Source organism: Tiliqua scincoides, chromosome 2 (genome assembly GCF_035046505.1).
Source record: "Tiliqua scincoides isolate rTilSci1 chromosome 2, rTilSci1.hap2, whole genome shotgun sequence".
Taxonomy (NCBI): domain Eukaryota; kingdom Metazoa; phylum Chordata; class Lepidosauria; order Squamata; family Scincidae; genus Tiliqua; species Tiliqua scincoides.
In genome coordinates, this window is record NC_089822.1 from 221,424,020 (window position 1) to 221,439,304 (window position 15,285).

Consider the following 15,285-nt stretch of genomic DNA (forward strand, 5'->3'; position numbering starts at 1 on the left):
GTTTGCAATTAAACCCAGAACCTTCAGCATACAATAGTCTCCTGACAGCCCAATCTTAGGCAGTAAGCTTCTCAGTGGTCTACTCAGAAATAAGTCCCATTGAATTCAATGGGATCTACTCCCAGGTAAACATCTATAGAAGTGGTTCTCAAACCTTTTAGCATGGGGATCCACTTTTTGAAATGATATTCTATCAGGACCCACCTAGCTTTATGACACTTTTAAAAAGGTGATCTAGAAGAAATTATTCAGTGGGCCCTTCATAACTGCAGATTCGGAACCCGCAGATTTCATCCACATGGCTGAACCCCACTGAAAACCTCCCATACACAACTGGAACCGCGTTCTGGTCACATCTAGGAGGCTTTCTGAGGCCCACAAAGGCTGTGCACAGCCATGTGCTGCCTCTGCGAGCCTCAGAATGCCATCTGGAAGATTCTAAAGCAACTTCAGGTCATGTTTGAGAGGCCGAGAGGCCACACGCAGCTTCCAAAAGGCAGAGGGTCCTGGAACAGATTCCCTTTGGTTATCTAAGATGCAGAAACTGACCATGCAAACTATGTCTGTCCCTGACATCTTGTGGATGGACAATTGCTTATTGCACCTGCACTGTTTAAAAGCCTTATAACACCCTCCCGACCTTGATGCTAGGGATTACAGTCTTTCGTGGGCACTTACTCTACACTGAATTGAAGAGACATTTATAGAATTCTTTGGATAACGTTGGCCTTACTGTCATACCTTCCTTATGTAAGGTGTCATTCATTAATCAACAAATACCTTTTCCCAGCCGATTTCAGTTCAATATGCAGCTTGGATGGATCCATAATAGATACTAATATAACTGTGTTTTTTCTCTTCATTGCAGCTTCAGCTACTGGTGGCTTTCTTTCATAAATGTATTTGTCCTTTAAATGTGCTGATTAAATCTGCTCTTGTCAAGTTTTCCAGTCTGTTGGTTCTTACCCTTTGTCAGAGCACATCTTTTGAAAATCCTTGTTCCTAACCAAGCTCTTTGATCTTATGTCTCAGGTGGAGGTTCCAATCCGTTCCAGCACCTGGAGAAAAGTGCTGTGCTGCAAGAAGTAAGTTTCTAAAGAATGCTTCTCTGATCTTTGAGGAAATCACTGTCCCTTATTTCTGAGATCTCATTCACGCGCCTCTTTGGTCCTAGGCTCGAGTATTCAACGAGACCCCCATAAACCCTCGGAAATGTGCTCATATCCTCACCAAGATTTTGTATCTCATAAACCAGGTAAGGGAGATAATTTTGTGTGTGTGGCTTATTCTGTAGGTTAAACCCACACCAGCCTGCTTGTTAGCTTGAATGCATGTACCTTATGTACCTTATGAATGCATCTACCTTGTGTGAGGAAACTACTTTTCAATCATATCAGCAGCAGCTGGACACTTTATGTGCATTGTCATGATCTGAAGCAATTTGAAAAGTGATTTTTTGTGAAGAAGTAGTTGGCTCCTCATGACCTGTCCTCTCCGATGAGGTGAACTATCGACATGAACTTCCCTCAGTTGCTTCAGGCTATTGCTGGCAGTGGCTGCTATGCTTTCTGTAGCAGTGATGTGATTTATTCCTTCTATTAGCACAGTAACTAGCAAGTAATGGATTTGTTTCCATTCCAGGGGGAACACCTTGGTGTGCTGGAAGCCACAGAATCCTTCTTTGCGATGACCAAGCTGTTCCAGTCCAATGACGTAAGCTCTGTGGTTATGCATTGCGCATATCTGTGTTTGGGAACTTTATCCATAAGTCTACAGCCGTGGCCATCAATTGATTGTCAGAGTGCCACTTTGGCAATGGAGTAGGGAGAGTTGGGCCAAAACACTGTCCCCCACTTCCCAGATGGCCTGATGCCAAGCTCCATTGCCACCATTTTTCCTCACAGTCTGATGTGGGTCCTGAGTAACCCACCAGCACAATATTGGTATCCCTTGGTTGTTTCAACAGTGAGGGCAACATGCTGCTCTGTCAGTATTTCTCTGTTCTAACACTGCTGTTGACTATTCTTCATGCCAGCCAACTCTCCGCAGAATGTGTTACCTGACCATCAAAGAGATGTCTAGAATTTCTGAGGATGTCATCATAGTGACTAGTAGGTGAGTCCCTCCTGAGCTGTTCCTCCTTGTAGGCTTTATTTGTTGTTGGATTTTTAAAGAAGTTTTATATGCTTTTTGCTTCATGGCCTTGGTAGCAGTGTTAGTAGGAAATTATGCAGATGGATGGGACAGTCAGTGAAAGAAAATGGTGTTCTAATAGATTACTGAAATGCAAATGCAGAAATTTTAATTTTAGTTGACCCTTTCCACCCCTTCCTCCTTTCCACCTTGCGCCCCCATTAATTGCCTTTTAATTTTGTTTTTTGCTAGTTTATGAGAAAATATTTCATCAAATATAAGCAATTACAATTATGCCTGTCAATGTTTTTATGTAGACTTGCATATCAGTTCTGGGAGACCCAACTCCTCAGAGACAAGTCCTTTTTAGAGTTGGTACTACAACTATGGAATGCATTGCTGGGGAAATCCACCAGGCTCCTTGTCTTTCTGTATTGAGAGGGATTTAGAAGTTGTTTTAACAACTTTCTAATACTTAATGCTTTAAAGCAAAGATTTATAATTTTAAAGATTTATTAGTTTTGACCATAGGGGTGGGTTTTGCAGATTGTGAGGACTATATAGATTTATTTTGTTTTCCCTAGTTACAGAGAACATACTTAGGCTGCAATCCTAACCACGCTTTCTTGAGAGTAAGCCCCATTGAACAAAATAGGACTTACGTAGACCTGGTTAGGATTGGGCCCTTAGATGAATTAGTTCTAAGGAGTTTTGCTGCTTGTGTCTCCTTCAAAGTTGGTGAGATCAAATACACAATACTAAACAAGCATACCTATTTTCATCCAGTTTAACCAAAGACATGACTGGGAAGGATGACAATTATCGAGGTCCTGCTGTGCGAGCACTCTGCCAGATCACTGATGTAAGTGCTGACTTATTGAATCCTTTTTCTCCCTCCTCCACTTGTCCCTTGCTCTTTCTTTGAAGGCAAATCCCTAGGGTTTTGAGGTGGTTTCCCATTCAGACATTGACCTGCTTAGTTACAGCAAGATTGCTGCAACTTATGCCTTCAGGAATGTCTCTTCTCCTACTTACGTTGCCTCTTCTCTTTGTTTGCTCATTCTATGCTTTGCTCCTTCTCTGAAGGCCTGCTAATATTCATTCTGCTTCCTGTCAAGGTAATCTTTCTTACTTTCATTTCCCCACAGACTACCATGCTGCAGGCCATTGAGCGCTACATGAAGCAGGCAATTGTTGACAAGGTGCCCAGTGTGTCCAGCTCTGCCCTTGTGTCATCTTTGGTATGTAGCTGCTTGTAAAGTCACGATGATATGTAACAGATCTGTTTTACGAGATGAGTGGTACAGTGGCTGCTCTTTCACAATGGCACTGTGTGTTTGTGTATGTGTGTGAGAGAGAGATCTTACAAAAAAAAATTGATGTTATGAGTGAGATGTTATAACCAGTATCGTGGTCAATTTTAAAGTGCAGGAGCTCAAAATAACCCCACCCTGTAGCTATGATCTATTAAGACTATTGAAAAAAATTCAACTTTAAATGTCTACATTTTCTTCTCCTGCCATTTTTTTCTATTTTGAAATTATTATATTTGATCTAGCTCTTTCCATCCCACACTCTTGGGGTAGGTTGCAGTAGTTTTCCATTTTTACAATTTGTTTTAAAAATAGGATTTTAAAAAATCCCAACAATATAAAAGGTATATTAGAGTACAAGTCTATACAGATTTACATCTAGGTTCAATTTTATTAAATCAGACTTACTCTTAAGTAAGGGCGCAATCCTAACCCACTTTCCAGCACTGACCTAAGGGCAATGCAGCTTCAATATAAGGGAACAAACATTGCCTTACTTTGAGGAGGCCTCCTTGAGTGCCACCCAACTGCAGGATGTAGCACACGTCCCATTGGCACAGCTATGCCAGTGCTAGAAAGTTGGTTAGGATTTGGGCCTAAGTGTTATAGATTTTTAGATTTAGAGACCTTTATTGGCATTAAACCTAAGTGTTACAGCATTGCTGCCTTAGGGCCAAATCCTATCCAGTTTTCCAATGTTGGTGAAGCTGTGCCAATGAGGCATGCATTGCATCCTGGGGTAAGGAGACAGTCACGGAGGCCTCCTCCAAGTAAGGTAATGTTTGTTCCCTTTCCTCAGGGCTGCATTATGGCAGCACCGGTGCTGAAAAGTTGGGCAGGATTGGGCCCTTACAGCCCAATCCTAACTGGGTTGTCTGCCAATAGAACACACATTCCACTGGCACACATGCCACTGCGACTTAACAAGGCCACCAGAGCACACTGTTCCCTGTTTTCACACTGTTTTAAAGCCATCAACTGTTACCTACCTGACCTGAATATTGTAGCAAGTCATGAATAGAGAAAGCAAGAAGATAAAATGGATTTGACTTGAAGCAACCTATAGAGTCCTAAATTTGTTCTGTATCTTTCTGGGCTCCTCTCTTGCCTTCACTGGAATTACTCTAATCTGAAGTGGGAAGGCCCACTCCTGATGCACATTCTGACTTTTTTCCTTCACAGCACCTTCTGAAGACCAGCTTTGATGTGGTAAAACGCTGGGTAAATGAGGCTCAGGAGGCAGCTTCAAGTGACAATATCATGGTCCAAGTAAGAAACTGAAGGCCACGTGCAACCAACTAGGTTTTATAATGTGTTCTCATTGTGCATCTCTGGGTTGGTTTATGGGGAAATGTAGAAGTCATGTTGATGCTGACGTTTCAGTATATTATGTTCTTTTTTTCTCTCCTTTGCTAACTACTTCAGTATCATGCCCTCGGCTTGCTGTATCATGTGCGCAAGAATGACCGCTTGGCTGTCAACAAGATGCTTAACAAGTTTATGCGCCATGGCCTGAAATCCCCTTTTGCCTATTGCATGATGATCCGTGTGGCCAGCAAGCTGCTAGAAGAAGAAGCTGGAGGGTATGGACACATATGCTTCTTAAGACTTCCCTCATAGTGCTGCATCAGACTTTCTCCAGGTTGAATTTTGGTGCTAAGGGGGGGGGGGGAGGGTTCCAAGGGATCCAAAAAAGTGCGTGCATGCAAATGCCCCAACCTTTTTTCATACCCGTTTTCTGCTGTTTGCAAGCCTACATGCTACATTGGTGCCACACTTTAAAAAAATTGAATCTTGGACTTCTAAGAAACCATGAAATGATTGTAACCAATCAGATTGACTTCATGGCAGCAGCATCAAGGATGAACAGAGCGAATGAACAAAGTCTGTAATCTGAATAGCTTTTCTAGCCCTCAGTGATGATGTCATGGAGCCAAATCCAATTGGCTACATGATGACTTCACTGATTTTGAGGAAGCAGAAGACTAATTTTTAAAACACGTGGCACTGAAGCAGTAGCCAATTAGGTCTGTGAAGAGATTTTAGGAAGGATACAGGAGAGGGAAGTAGCGAAGTCATATGCATGACTGTGGTAGGAATGGGGAGATGCTGAAGTCAGTGAGGTGGTGTGCAGTTGCACATATGAATGAGCCGTAAGCATTGAAACACAGCTGATGGACCTTCTGAATTGTCTCACAGCACCTCAAAGCACAATGTTTTTCACTGGAGTTCATTCATGCTTCGATCCACCAGTCATTGTGTGTTAAATCAAGTGATTTATATGTCTGTGTGAGGCTGACATCTCTTCTGTTTGACTGTCCTAGCCGCGACAGCCCACTCTTTGATTTCATCGAGAGCTGTTTAAGGAACAAACATGAGATGGTGGTCTATGAAGCTGCATCTGCCATTGTGAACTTGCCCAGCTGCACAGCCAAAGAGCTGGCTCCTGCTGTGTCTGGTAATCCGCTTTTTTCTTAATGGCTTAATTATTGGGCAGAGTGGGGGTGCCTGTTGGGTGACTTTGGGCACAATCCTAACCAGGTCTACTCAGTGCTATTTTGTTCAGTGGGGCTTACTCTCAGGAAAGTGTGGTTAGGATTGCAGCCTTTGTGTGTTGATCTGATTTAGTGGTCTTCCCATATCATGTCAGCACATGACATCTCCCTGCTGCATTCGGTGTAAGACTGCCAAATGTTGGAATCTTTTTGCAAGTTCGTTATAGAAGAGCAACAGGTATCTCTCTTTGCTTGAGGTACTGTATCTAGGAAGAATGGATGCATGCAATAATTGTTCCTTTACCTGACGGAAAATCACTATAAAAATAAACAATACTGTGAAAGAAAAGGCAAATCAGTGGCCCTTTCATTTATGGGGGGAAGGTTGACTTTTAATGTTGAAAGTACATCCAGACACACTTTCCTCCCTATTAGCCCATTAAAGCCCCTACCTTAGAAAGGTCCTTCAGAATTATAGCTCTGCTGTGCATTCCACCAGACTCCCTGAGGAATGTAGGAAGATCTACGTTCCTCAAGTGCTCTGGTGGTGGAAAGGTGGTACTCTTTTAAGGTAGGTAAGTGTGGGAGGGGATTCAGAGGCAGGCTTACCTATCTTAGGGCCCCTCAGTACTGGCACTAGTGCTGCCACTCTCCTGTCTGCTGCCAATTAGTCTGCTCTAGAAATGGAGATCTTCTTCCACTTCCAGAATGAGGAAAGGAGAGCAACTGCACCAAGGGCATGCTGGATGGTTGAGATTTAATAGACTCTGTCCACTTTCTGCTGTACGTAGAGTTCCATTATTTCTGAAGTCTGTTGAATTGAGATCCATTAAATCAAGCATTTGCCGTAACAAGTGAAGAAGAGATTTGAAAAGATTAACAAGGTGTTGGAACAGTTGCAAGAATGCAAGAACTGATAGCTTAGAGACTGCAGGGAAACACAATGCTCAGGCCCTAACATTCTCCAGTTCTTTGTAAATGAAAGAAACTTGCCCCTTCTCTGTCCTCCAGTATGCCCAACACCTTCCCTTATCCAAGGGAATCTGTGAATTCACTGTGAATACAGTGAATCTGAGTCACTGCAGTGTATAAGCTGGTATGTTATGCATTACCAATAAAATCCTATGTTTTCTGCAGTGTTACAATTGTTCTGCAGTTCTCCCAAAGCCGCACTTCGTTATGCAGCAGTTCGAACTCTCAACAAGGTAAGGAGGATGAAGAATTCTGTGACAGATTGGTTTGCCTGTTTTTGGAGACTTCTTAATTTAAGCCAGTTCTCAGCCCTGCGTGTTCTTGGAACCTGTTTTGATTGCCAGAGCTTAAGGTGTAACCGTTGAGCCTATGGTTTACTTTTTTTCTGCCCCCACCAAATAATCACAACATCTTTTTTACCTTGGAATTGGGGGAACAATTTCCAGGTGAAAGGGTGTGAGCATCGGGCAGACTCTCTTTTTTTAAAAATTGAGCGTGTAAGTGTTGCAGTTGGAATTGTAGGCTCTGAGCAATGATCAATTCCGTTCAGAGCTGGCATGTGGAGATCTTTTCTAAATTCTTGCCCTTGGCTGTCCAGCAATAAGATGGATGTAAGCCTTGGTCAATGGAGACAAATATACCATTTAACACTGTACTAACATCCTCCTTTCAATGGAACTGACAATGTCTTGGAGCTGTGAACTCTTCCTAGGGGCATATGTATTGAAGGCACATTTATATGCAGGCTAGTGAAGCGCATAGAAGTCTTGTTGCCTGGCTGGCACCAGATGAAGTCTGCTCCTCTGTTCCTCCTTGCTTAGGTTGCCATGAAACACCCATCTGCTGTGACTGCCTGTAACCTGGACTTGGAGAACCTGGTGACTGACTCCAACCGCAGCATTGCCACCCTGGCCATCACAACTCTGCTGAAAACTGGCAGCGAGAGTAGCATTGACCGGCTCATGAAACAGATCTCTTCCTTCATGTCTGAAATCTCAGATGAGTTCAAGGCATGGAAAGAATTCCCATTTGTTTCTTCTAGGCCTTCGCTGAGCTTTATATTGGGGTGGTGGGGCTGGTGCAAGACAGAATCCCAGTTGTTCCATGCTCTCATTTAATTCCCAAATCTACTTAGGTTGTGGTGGTCCAGGCTATCAGCTCCCTGTGTCAGAAGTATCCGCGGAAGCATGCAGTCCTCATGAATTTCCTCTTTACAATGCTCCGCGAGGAGGTAGGAATCCTTTGTATTTTTGCTATTGATTTGTGGTGACATTTGTTCTGTGGGTCTTCCAGCCCAGCAACAGACTTGTTGTCCCTGTGTGTGCAGTTGTATGTTGGCCCAGACCTCAGCTTAGTTCCTGCACAAGTACTGCAGACATGGTATACGCTTATCTCTATTAGCCCAAAAGCCTACTGAAAGCTATTGTTTCTGTTCATGCCATGCACTGTTTCTATTGGACACACCAAGTTCACACAGTCAAAGTACGTATGGTGCATACTGAGAAGGGTTTTCCCAGGACATTGTTTGGTGCTGATTTGGGGTTTTTGTCTTCATATTGCAGACTACCCTGCAACCCAGCCAATAATCAGAAGACCTTTTTATCTATTTTGCTGTATAAACCACTTGGCAAACTTTTTGTTGAAAAACAGTATTTTAGGACCCAATCCTATTCTCCAGTGCCAATGCAGTTGTGCCAGATGGGAATGTGCTGAATCTTGCAGTGGGGAGACAGTCATGTATCCCTCCTCAAGGTAAGGGAATGTTTGTTCCCTTACCTTGGGACTGCATTGTGGCTGCATTGGTGCAACCCGGACAACCCAGCCTGGATTGCTCCATTCTGAATGTTCCAATAGTAACTAGAACTAGGCAGAGAGGTCCCGAGTTGGTATGATAATCATAGTTTTACAGAGTAATCAGAGAGTTCTCTTTAACTGTTTTCATATGAGATGGGTGGGCCCATCCCTTGTTCTAGACTCCAGAGGAGAGAGGAGGTTAGCCTTCAGTCCTGTTATCCTCCTCTCGGGCTGTCCCAGCATCTTCTCCCAAGTTGGTACTCGGGACCTCTCTGCCTTCTCCTGCCCTCATTATGGGCCTCCAAAGAGTATTTAAAGTTCCCCCTGGTCTCCCTCCACACTTCCCCACGAACCCCAGATCAAGCATCTCTATTGTCAAGGCAACAGAAACGCTGATCAGTGTGCTTCTGCACAGAGAGCCTATTCCTGGCCTCTCCTAGTGCTGTTGGAACATGCAGAATGGAGCAATCCAGGCTGGGTTGTCTGGGTTGCTCAGACAATCCCGAAGCCTTTAAAAAAAACAACCACAGAAAAACTCAAGGTTTCTGAGAAAGGAATACTAATGCTTCAGAGCTGGTCCAGAGAAGGGAAAGAGCAAACATTTTCACGTTAAAAATAAATGAAAGCTTACATTGTTAGGATTTCAGATGCTTTTCTTAAGTAGCACAGGCAGCGTACCCCTCTGAAACAGTCAAAACATTTTTGTTGGGTAGCATTCCTGTGTATAATGTCACAGTAAAAATAGAGCTGCCATCCTCCGTTCAGCTTTCTTACTGACCCGTTCACTTTCTTTAGGGTGGTTTTGAATACAAACGAGCTATTGTTGAATGTATCATCGGCATCATTGAAGAGAACTCGGAGAGCAAAGAAACTGGCCTTTCCCATCTGTGTGAGTTCATTGAGGATTGTGAGTTCACCGTCCTGGCCACCCGCATTCTTCACTTGCTGGGTCAGGAAGGACCCAAGACCAACAATCCTTCAAAATACATTCGTTTCATTTACAACAGAGTTGTCTTGGAGCATGAAGAGGTCAGGGCAGGTACGTGCATCAGAGAGGTACATGCCCTTTGACATTATGGAACTTTTGCCACTCAAAATCAAATTAGGGATAGGGAACTTGTCATTTCAACTCAGATTTTAAAGTGGGAATGTGGCTCAAATCCTATTAGGCCCTTATCCATATAAAGGAAGCACTGTGATTTGCTGGTAGCTGGCTTTCTCCAATCAGTATGTAGGGCAGGGTGTCAAACATAAGCTTCACAGGCCAAATGCAGCCCCTGGAAACAATTTATCTAGCTCCCATTAGAATGGCCTCTTCCAGCTTGATAATTAGGCTCTCTCATATCTTGAAAATATGAACAAGATTTGCACACTTTCTCTTCTGTCATGTGCAGCTAATGAGTTTTTTTTTGTGAGAACAGAGTATTTATTTCTGGCCGTAATTGGCTTCATGATGTCACTTCCTGCTGAATGATGTCACTTCCAGCCCTTGGCAGGCACCATAGATGTTAACTTCGGCCCTCTGAATGAAACAAGTTTGACATCCCTGATGTAGGGTGTAGATCGCAGTTCAAAGATTTTAATCCTAGAAGCTTTGTCTTTCTAATGCCACTTTTCTATGGATGTTTTCTCCTGATCTGTTATTGGTTAGTGATTACAGCAATTAAAAAAAAAATTTGGACCAGTAAAGATCTCTCCTTCAACTGATCGTCTTCAGCTGATTGTCTTTCTTCTTCCTGTTGCTTGCAGGTGCTGTGAGTGCTCTGGCCAAGTTTGGAGCTCAGAATGAGGAGATGTTACCAAGCATCCTAGTATTGCTGAAGAGGTGAGTGATGATCAGAGCAGCCTGAACACACAGGAAATTTAAAGACATGATCCCACAGCAATTGCCTGTCCTAGTTCATGAGTATAGTGCACAACCAGAAATGCAATGATTAAAAAAGATAGAAAAAGATGACTGGAAAGGAATGATATCCTGGAAATTGTCAGGATTGGTGATTAGTGTACACTGCTGATCCCACCTCTATGGTAATCCTTCTTGTCTAACTGAATTGGGTTAGTTTTCTGGACGGGTCCAGGTGAATTTGACAGCCACTCAGTGTGCAAAACTCTCTGATCTTATTTCAGGTGTGTGATGGATGATGACAATGAAGTGAGAGACAGGGCCACCTTCTACCTCAGCATCTTGGAGCTAAAGCAAAAGGCCCTCAACGCTGCCTACATTTTGAATGGTAAGATACTGACTTGATGACTTAAGAAAGATGGATATCATATATTTACTGCCTGAATCCTGTGAGGGGGAGAATCTTGGGAAGCTTAAACACCCTGAAGATTGTGATGTAGAATTGATAGTAAAAATTGCTGACGTTGCGCTTGGTATACAGGTTGAGCCTCATTATTCGTGAAGGTTCCATTTCCAGAACTTACATGGATGGCAAAAATTGCATTAAAGCAAATCCATTTTTAAAAAATGTCCCGTTGCTGTGCGATTTAAAAACAGGCTTGCTGAGCTTTGTGTTGTAAGACAGAGTCATTTGGGAGACAGTCCATCAATTGGTCTCTCTCCGAGCGCTTAGAAAAACTTCACCAATGCAAAGTGATTATTGTTCTTTCATATGCTCAGGGGGAAGTGAGGGGTTGCTTGCCTTGGAGTGAAGCTGTTCTAAGTACCTGGAGAGAGACTGATTGATGGATTGTCAGCCAGCCGCCCTCTCTCATATTAACGAGGCTATTGTTAAATGACTTTTTTCCTTTAATTTAAAGGGCCCTTCTCATCACATTGCCCCGTCACAATGCCCCAGCCTGAGAGTCCTGGACTTTGCCCCCTTAAGCGGTTCGGTCGGGGGAAAGGCAGAGATGCAATTCCCTAGATCGCACTTCTGTTCCAGGCACAGAGATGTGCTTCCACTCACCCCCATTTGCAGCAGCCTCCTGTGGGTTGGAGGAGCCAGTGCCAGCCTCGCAAGGCTCTCCATGCAGTGCAGACCCCTGCAGAATGCAATCGCGACCACTTCCGGTTTTGTGATTGAGAAACAGGAAGTGGTTGCGATCACATTCTGCAGAGGTCTGCGCTGCACGGAGAGCCTTGCTGAGGCTTCTCTGACTCCTGGGAGGCTGCTGCAGGCGGGGGTAAGTGGAAGCGCACCCCTCCACAGCAGTGCGATGCGAGGCATTGCGTCGCTGCCTTCCTTCCACCCCTGCCCCTTAAGCAAGGACTTACAGGCTCTCAAACTCTACCAGAAAGTTTGAGAACCACTGCTGTATTGGAATGTCTTTTGTTATTATTGGAACTTGTTTTTATGATGACTTTCTGGTTGTTCAGACTAGATTTGCCACTTGCTGCGGTGCATGGGCCCAGAGCATAGGTCTGAAGGCACAGGGTGAACCACCTTGCTGAAGCTAAGCGTATATAGGTCTGCTCATTGTTTAGATGGGAGACTGCCTGGGAACCCCCATATATGCCACCTACAGCTCCATGGAAGAAAGTCTCTGGTTTAAACTATTACAAGTAGATAGTAATAGCCCAAGCGTTCATGGGAGAGTTTAATGCAGATAGAAAAATGACTCACAACTATGTAAGAAAGAAAGAAACTCTCACTTAAGTGAGGAATCAAAAGGAAGACGTGTATTGAATAACTTCCTACCTGGATTCTTGACTCTAACCAGAAGAGTTTGAATAGCTACTAAACTCATCCCCACCACTGCCTGCTGAATAACACAAGTCAGGCTGCCCAGAGCTGGCACTCCAGCTCCACCAGCAGTGCATTGTAAAAGTGTCTTAAGGCTCTCCAGTGCTGGTGGTGAGACCGCTGTGCCGGCAGAGAGGCCAGCACCAGTTGGCGTTGAGCCTCGGCACCGGGAGGACTTGTTGCTGGAGCGCCGGGCAGTAAGTTTCCCTGCTGCTCGGTGGGGAGGCCTTTCAGGGCGGGGGGGAGGGTGGACTGGGCTCAGGAGGGGGGCGGGGATAGCAGCAGAGGCTGCTGCCAAATCCTATGCCCCTTTCTGAGTCAAGCTGCCCCTCATGGATCACATTGGTTCTGCACCAGCTCAAGGGCTAGAGCAGGTCAGATTAGACCCATCTGGGCTAGCCGCACTTGACACAGTGTAAGGGAACCAAGGTTCCCTTACCCCAAGGAGACCTTCGGCACCTTCCCTGGTCCCACAGGATACAGTGGCAGCCATTTCGGTGCTGTTATATTGCTGGATGCCAGGGAGGGATGGGATTGGGCCTTTAGCCTCCCTTCATGCTATATTCCTGTCCCCCATCTCTACAATGGCTTCCACCAAAGCTACCTACAGACAGAAGATAAATCAGTCCCAGTCCAGAGGCCTTTACTCTCCAATTAATTCACTATTTATATCTTGAAGTTGGAGAAGTGCTACCTCTATGCAAATGAAGGACCTGATTAAGAACCAGGAACAGGAACAAAGGCAATTCAGAACCCCTCAAATTCCCCACCACCACCACCAGCTGGTACTATTTCCTGTAGTGCAGTAGTAATGATTTAAATGTCTCCTGGTTGGAATGAAGGCCAAGAGGGTTTCAGGCAGCGATTGCTTCTTTACATCTGTAGGTCAGCAGAGATGGCTTAACAGTGCATGAAGGGCAGAGGGGGATCTTATCCTGATTTCCTGATCTGCTTCCCCTTATGAGCCAGCTATCTTGTGATGCATGGCAGAGCCTCTGAGCCTCCTGCTCTGAGCCCCAAATGGAAACAGATGCATACCAGATGTGTGTGCACGACTCTCGGGAAGAGAGTTATTTCCATATGTATCATTTTTCCTGAAATGCAGCAGGGAATGGGAATGTGTCGCTGAACAGATAGGTGTCCCTTCAGCTGGATAAAGAGATTCACAGTGGGTAGTTTTCATAGCCTCATCTGCAACTATTGAGGCTGTAGGGGATTCAGTTGGCTAACATCCAAGCTCTTTAAGGAGGTGTTTGGATGAGGCCATTTGGAAGAGCAGATGTGGTAAGTTAATTGTGCTGTGATTTATAAGCCAGCAGAGAGCTCCCTGGTTTCTAATAGACATGATTTTTGTTACTGTTTCATCTCCAGGACTGACAGTATCCATTCCTGGCCTGGAGAGGGCACTGCATCAGTACACCCTGGAGCCCTCTGAGAAACCCTTTGACCTGAAGTCTGTTCCCTTGGCAACTGCCCCCATCACTGAACAAAGAACAGGTAATGGTAGAATAACAAGGGCAAGCTTTCTCATAGGTTTTTGGCGCAGCACATTCCTGGAGACCTTCCTGTCCTCTCTGCCCTCACAGGGTGTCCCTGGTAGGATTTCATAGGGCCCTTTTGCCTTCCAGCGTCTGCAGTGTCATGAATTGCTTCATTTTCTCATGTTAAACTTAGAAACAATTTGCTTCTTCCCCCCCCCCCCCTTTTTAAATACTCTGGCTGACTCCAGTGCTATCCAATTTAACATTTTGGTGTAAACTTCTTATATTGCTATAAGATCACTGGTTGTTCTTTTTCCCAAATCTGGCTGCCCTCCTCCTCTTCTCAATGAGCATCTAATTTATAAAGCGCAAAGGTTTTCCCAAAAGAAAGAAATACTCCATTAAAGGCGAGCAGCTTTAGTTCCTTTGAATTATCACAATATGACTCCAGGTTAGGGAGCATCTGAATTGCATCTCTGTTTTTCTTGCCCCCAGCAGAAAATTCTCCTGTCTCTGCAGTCAAACAACCTGAGAAAGTGGCAGCAACTCGGCAAGAAATATTCCAAGGTATGCTTCTACCTTGTGTTTAGGAATAAGGTACAATGTGCAATGGAAGGTGTGATATTGTTCCTTCAGTCTTTTGATATCTGAGACACTTCTGATGCTTGCTGTCTAGGAGAACTGAAGAGGTGTCCAGGATCAAATCCCAGATAAGCCCTTTTTGAGGGGCCAAAGCTTCGTGGTGGAGCCCATGCCTTGCATGTGTAAGGGCTCTGGTTCAAACTTCTGCACCTCTAATGAAAGGACTAAGAAAGATCTCTGCCTGGGAACCTGGAGAGCTACTTCCATCTAGTATATATGGGATAGATGGACCAATAGGTCTGATTGTCTGAAAGATGGCTTCACACGTTCACATTAGCGTGGTAGAGGGGGGCAGAAAAATCCCCTTGTTGGGTTCTTGTTGTCTGCGGCTACAGCATGCCTTACAACTTGTCCTTGAAGCAGTCATTGAGAGTTGTAAGATGACACAGTTTAATCACATGGCTCAGTTGATCTAGTCTGGTAAAATGCTACCTTCTCCTGAATTATGAAAAATAGCAATGCTCAAGGGGTCCATAAATTAGTGTACTCAGTGAGAGATTGACAGTGAAACCCAGTACTTCGATCACTGGGTACTGCAGGAGTGTTGGGTTTTGTGAAACGCTCCGTCTCCTGCATCACGTATTTTGGCAATAGATGTGGGGGTGATGCTTTCATCACCTTGGCTTGTTTACTCAGACTGTGTCCCTGTGCAAGTCTGCATCTGAATTCTTACAAGTGAAAAGAAGGCCTGCTGCACATTGAAGATGTTATCTGTTCTTCCTTTCTGTAGAGTGTATAGTTACATCCTTTTCACTCATACAAAAAC

At 44.4% G+C, this 15,285-nt stretch overlaps 1 protein-coding gene across 2 annotated transcripts in view; it reads left to right on the forward strand.

Moving 5' to 3' along the window:
• Positions 1-15,285, forward strand: part of COPG1 (COPI coat complex subunit gamma 1) — a 30,074-nt gene that overhangs the window by 2,470 nt on the left and 12,319 nt on the right. The window contains exons 2-18 of one of the 2 annotated variants that reach the window (XM_066613456.1): positions 1,033-1,085; positions 1,175-1,255; positions 1,642-1,713; positions 2,036-2,115; positions 2,920-2,995; positions 3,282-3,374; positions 4,629-4,715; positions 4,872-5,029; positions 5,771-5,904; positions 7,079-7,146; positions 7,735-7,923; positions 8,049-8,144; positions 9,503-9,746; positions 10,457-10,532; positions 10,835-10,938; positions 13,768-13,893; positions 14,373-14,444. In XM_066613456.1, coding sequence (XP_066469553.1) covers positions 1,033-1,085; positions 1,175-1,255; positions 1,642-1,713; positions 2,036-2,115; positions 2,920-2,995; positions 3,282-3,374; positions 4,629-4,715; positions 4,872-5,029; positions 5,771-5,904; positions 7,079-7,146; positions 7,735-7,923; positions 8,049-8,144; positions 9,503-9,746; positions 10,457-10,532; positions 10,835-10,938; positions 13,768-13,893; positions 14,373-14,444 — 1,809 coding nt within the window. The remainder of the gene's footprint in view (positions 1-1,032; positions 1,086-1,174; positions 1,256-1,641; positions 1,714-2,035; positions 2,116-2,919; positions 2,996-3,281; positions 3,375-4,628; positions 4,716-4,871; positions 5,030-5,770; positions 5,905-7,078; positions 7,147-7,734; positions 7,924-8,048; positions 8,145-9,502; positions 9,747-10,456; positions 10,533-10,834; positions 10,939-13,767; positions 13,894-14,372; positions 14,445-15,285) is intronic. The other variant, XM_066613457.1, reaches the window with a different exon arrangement.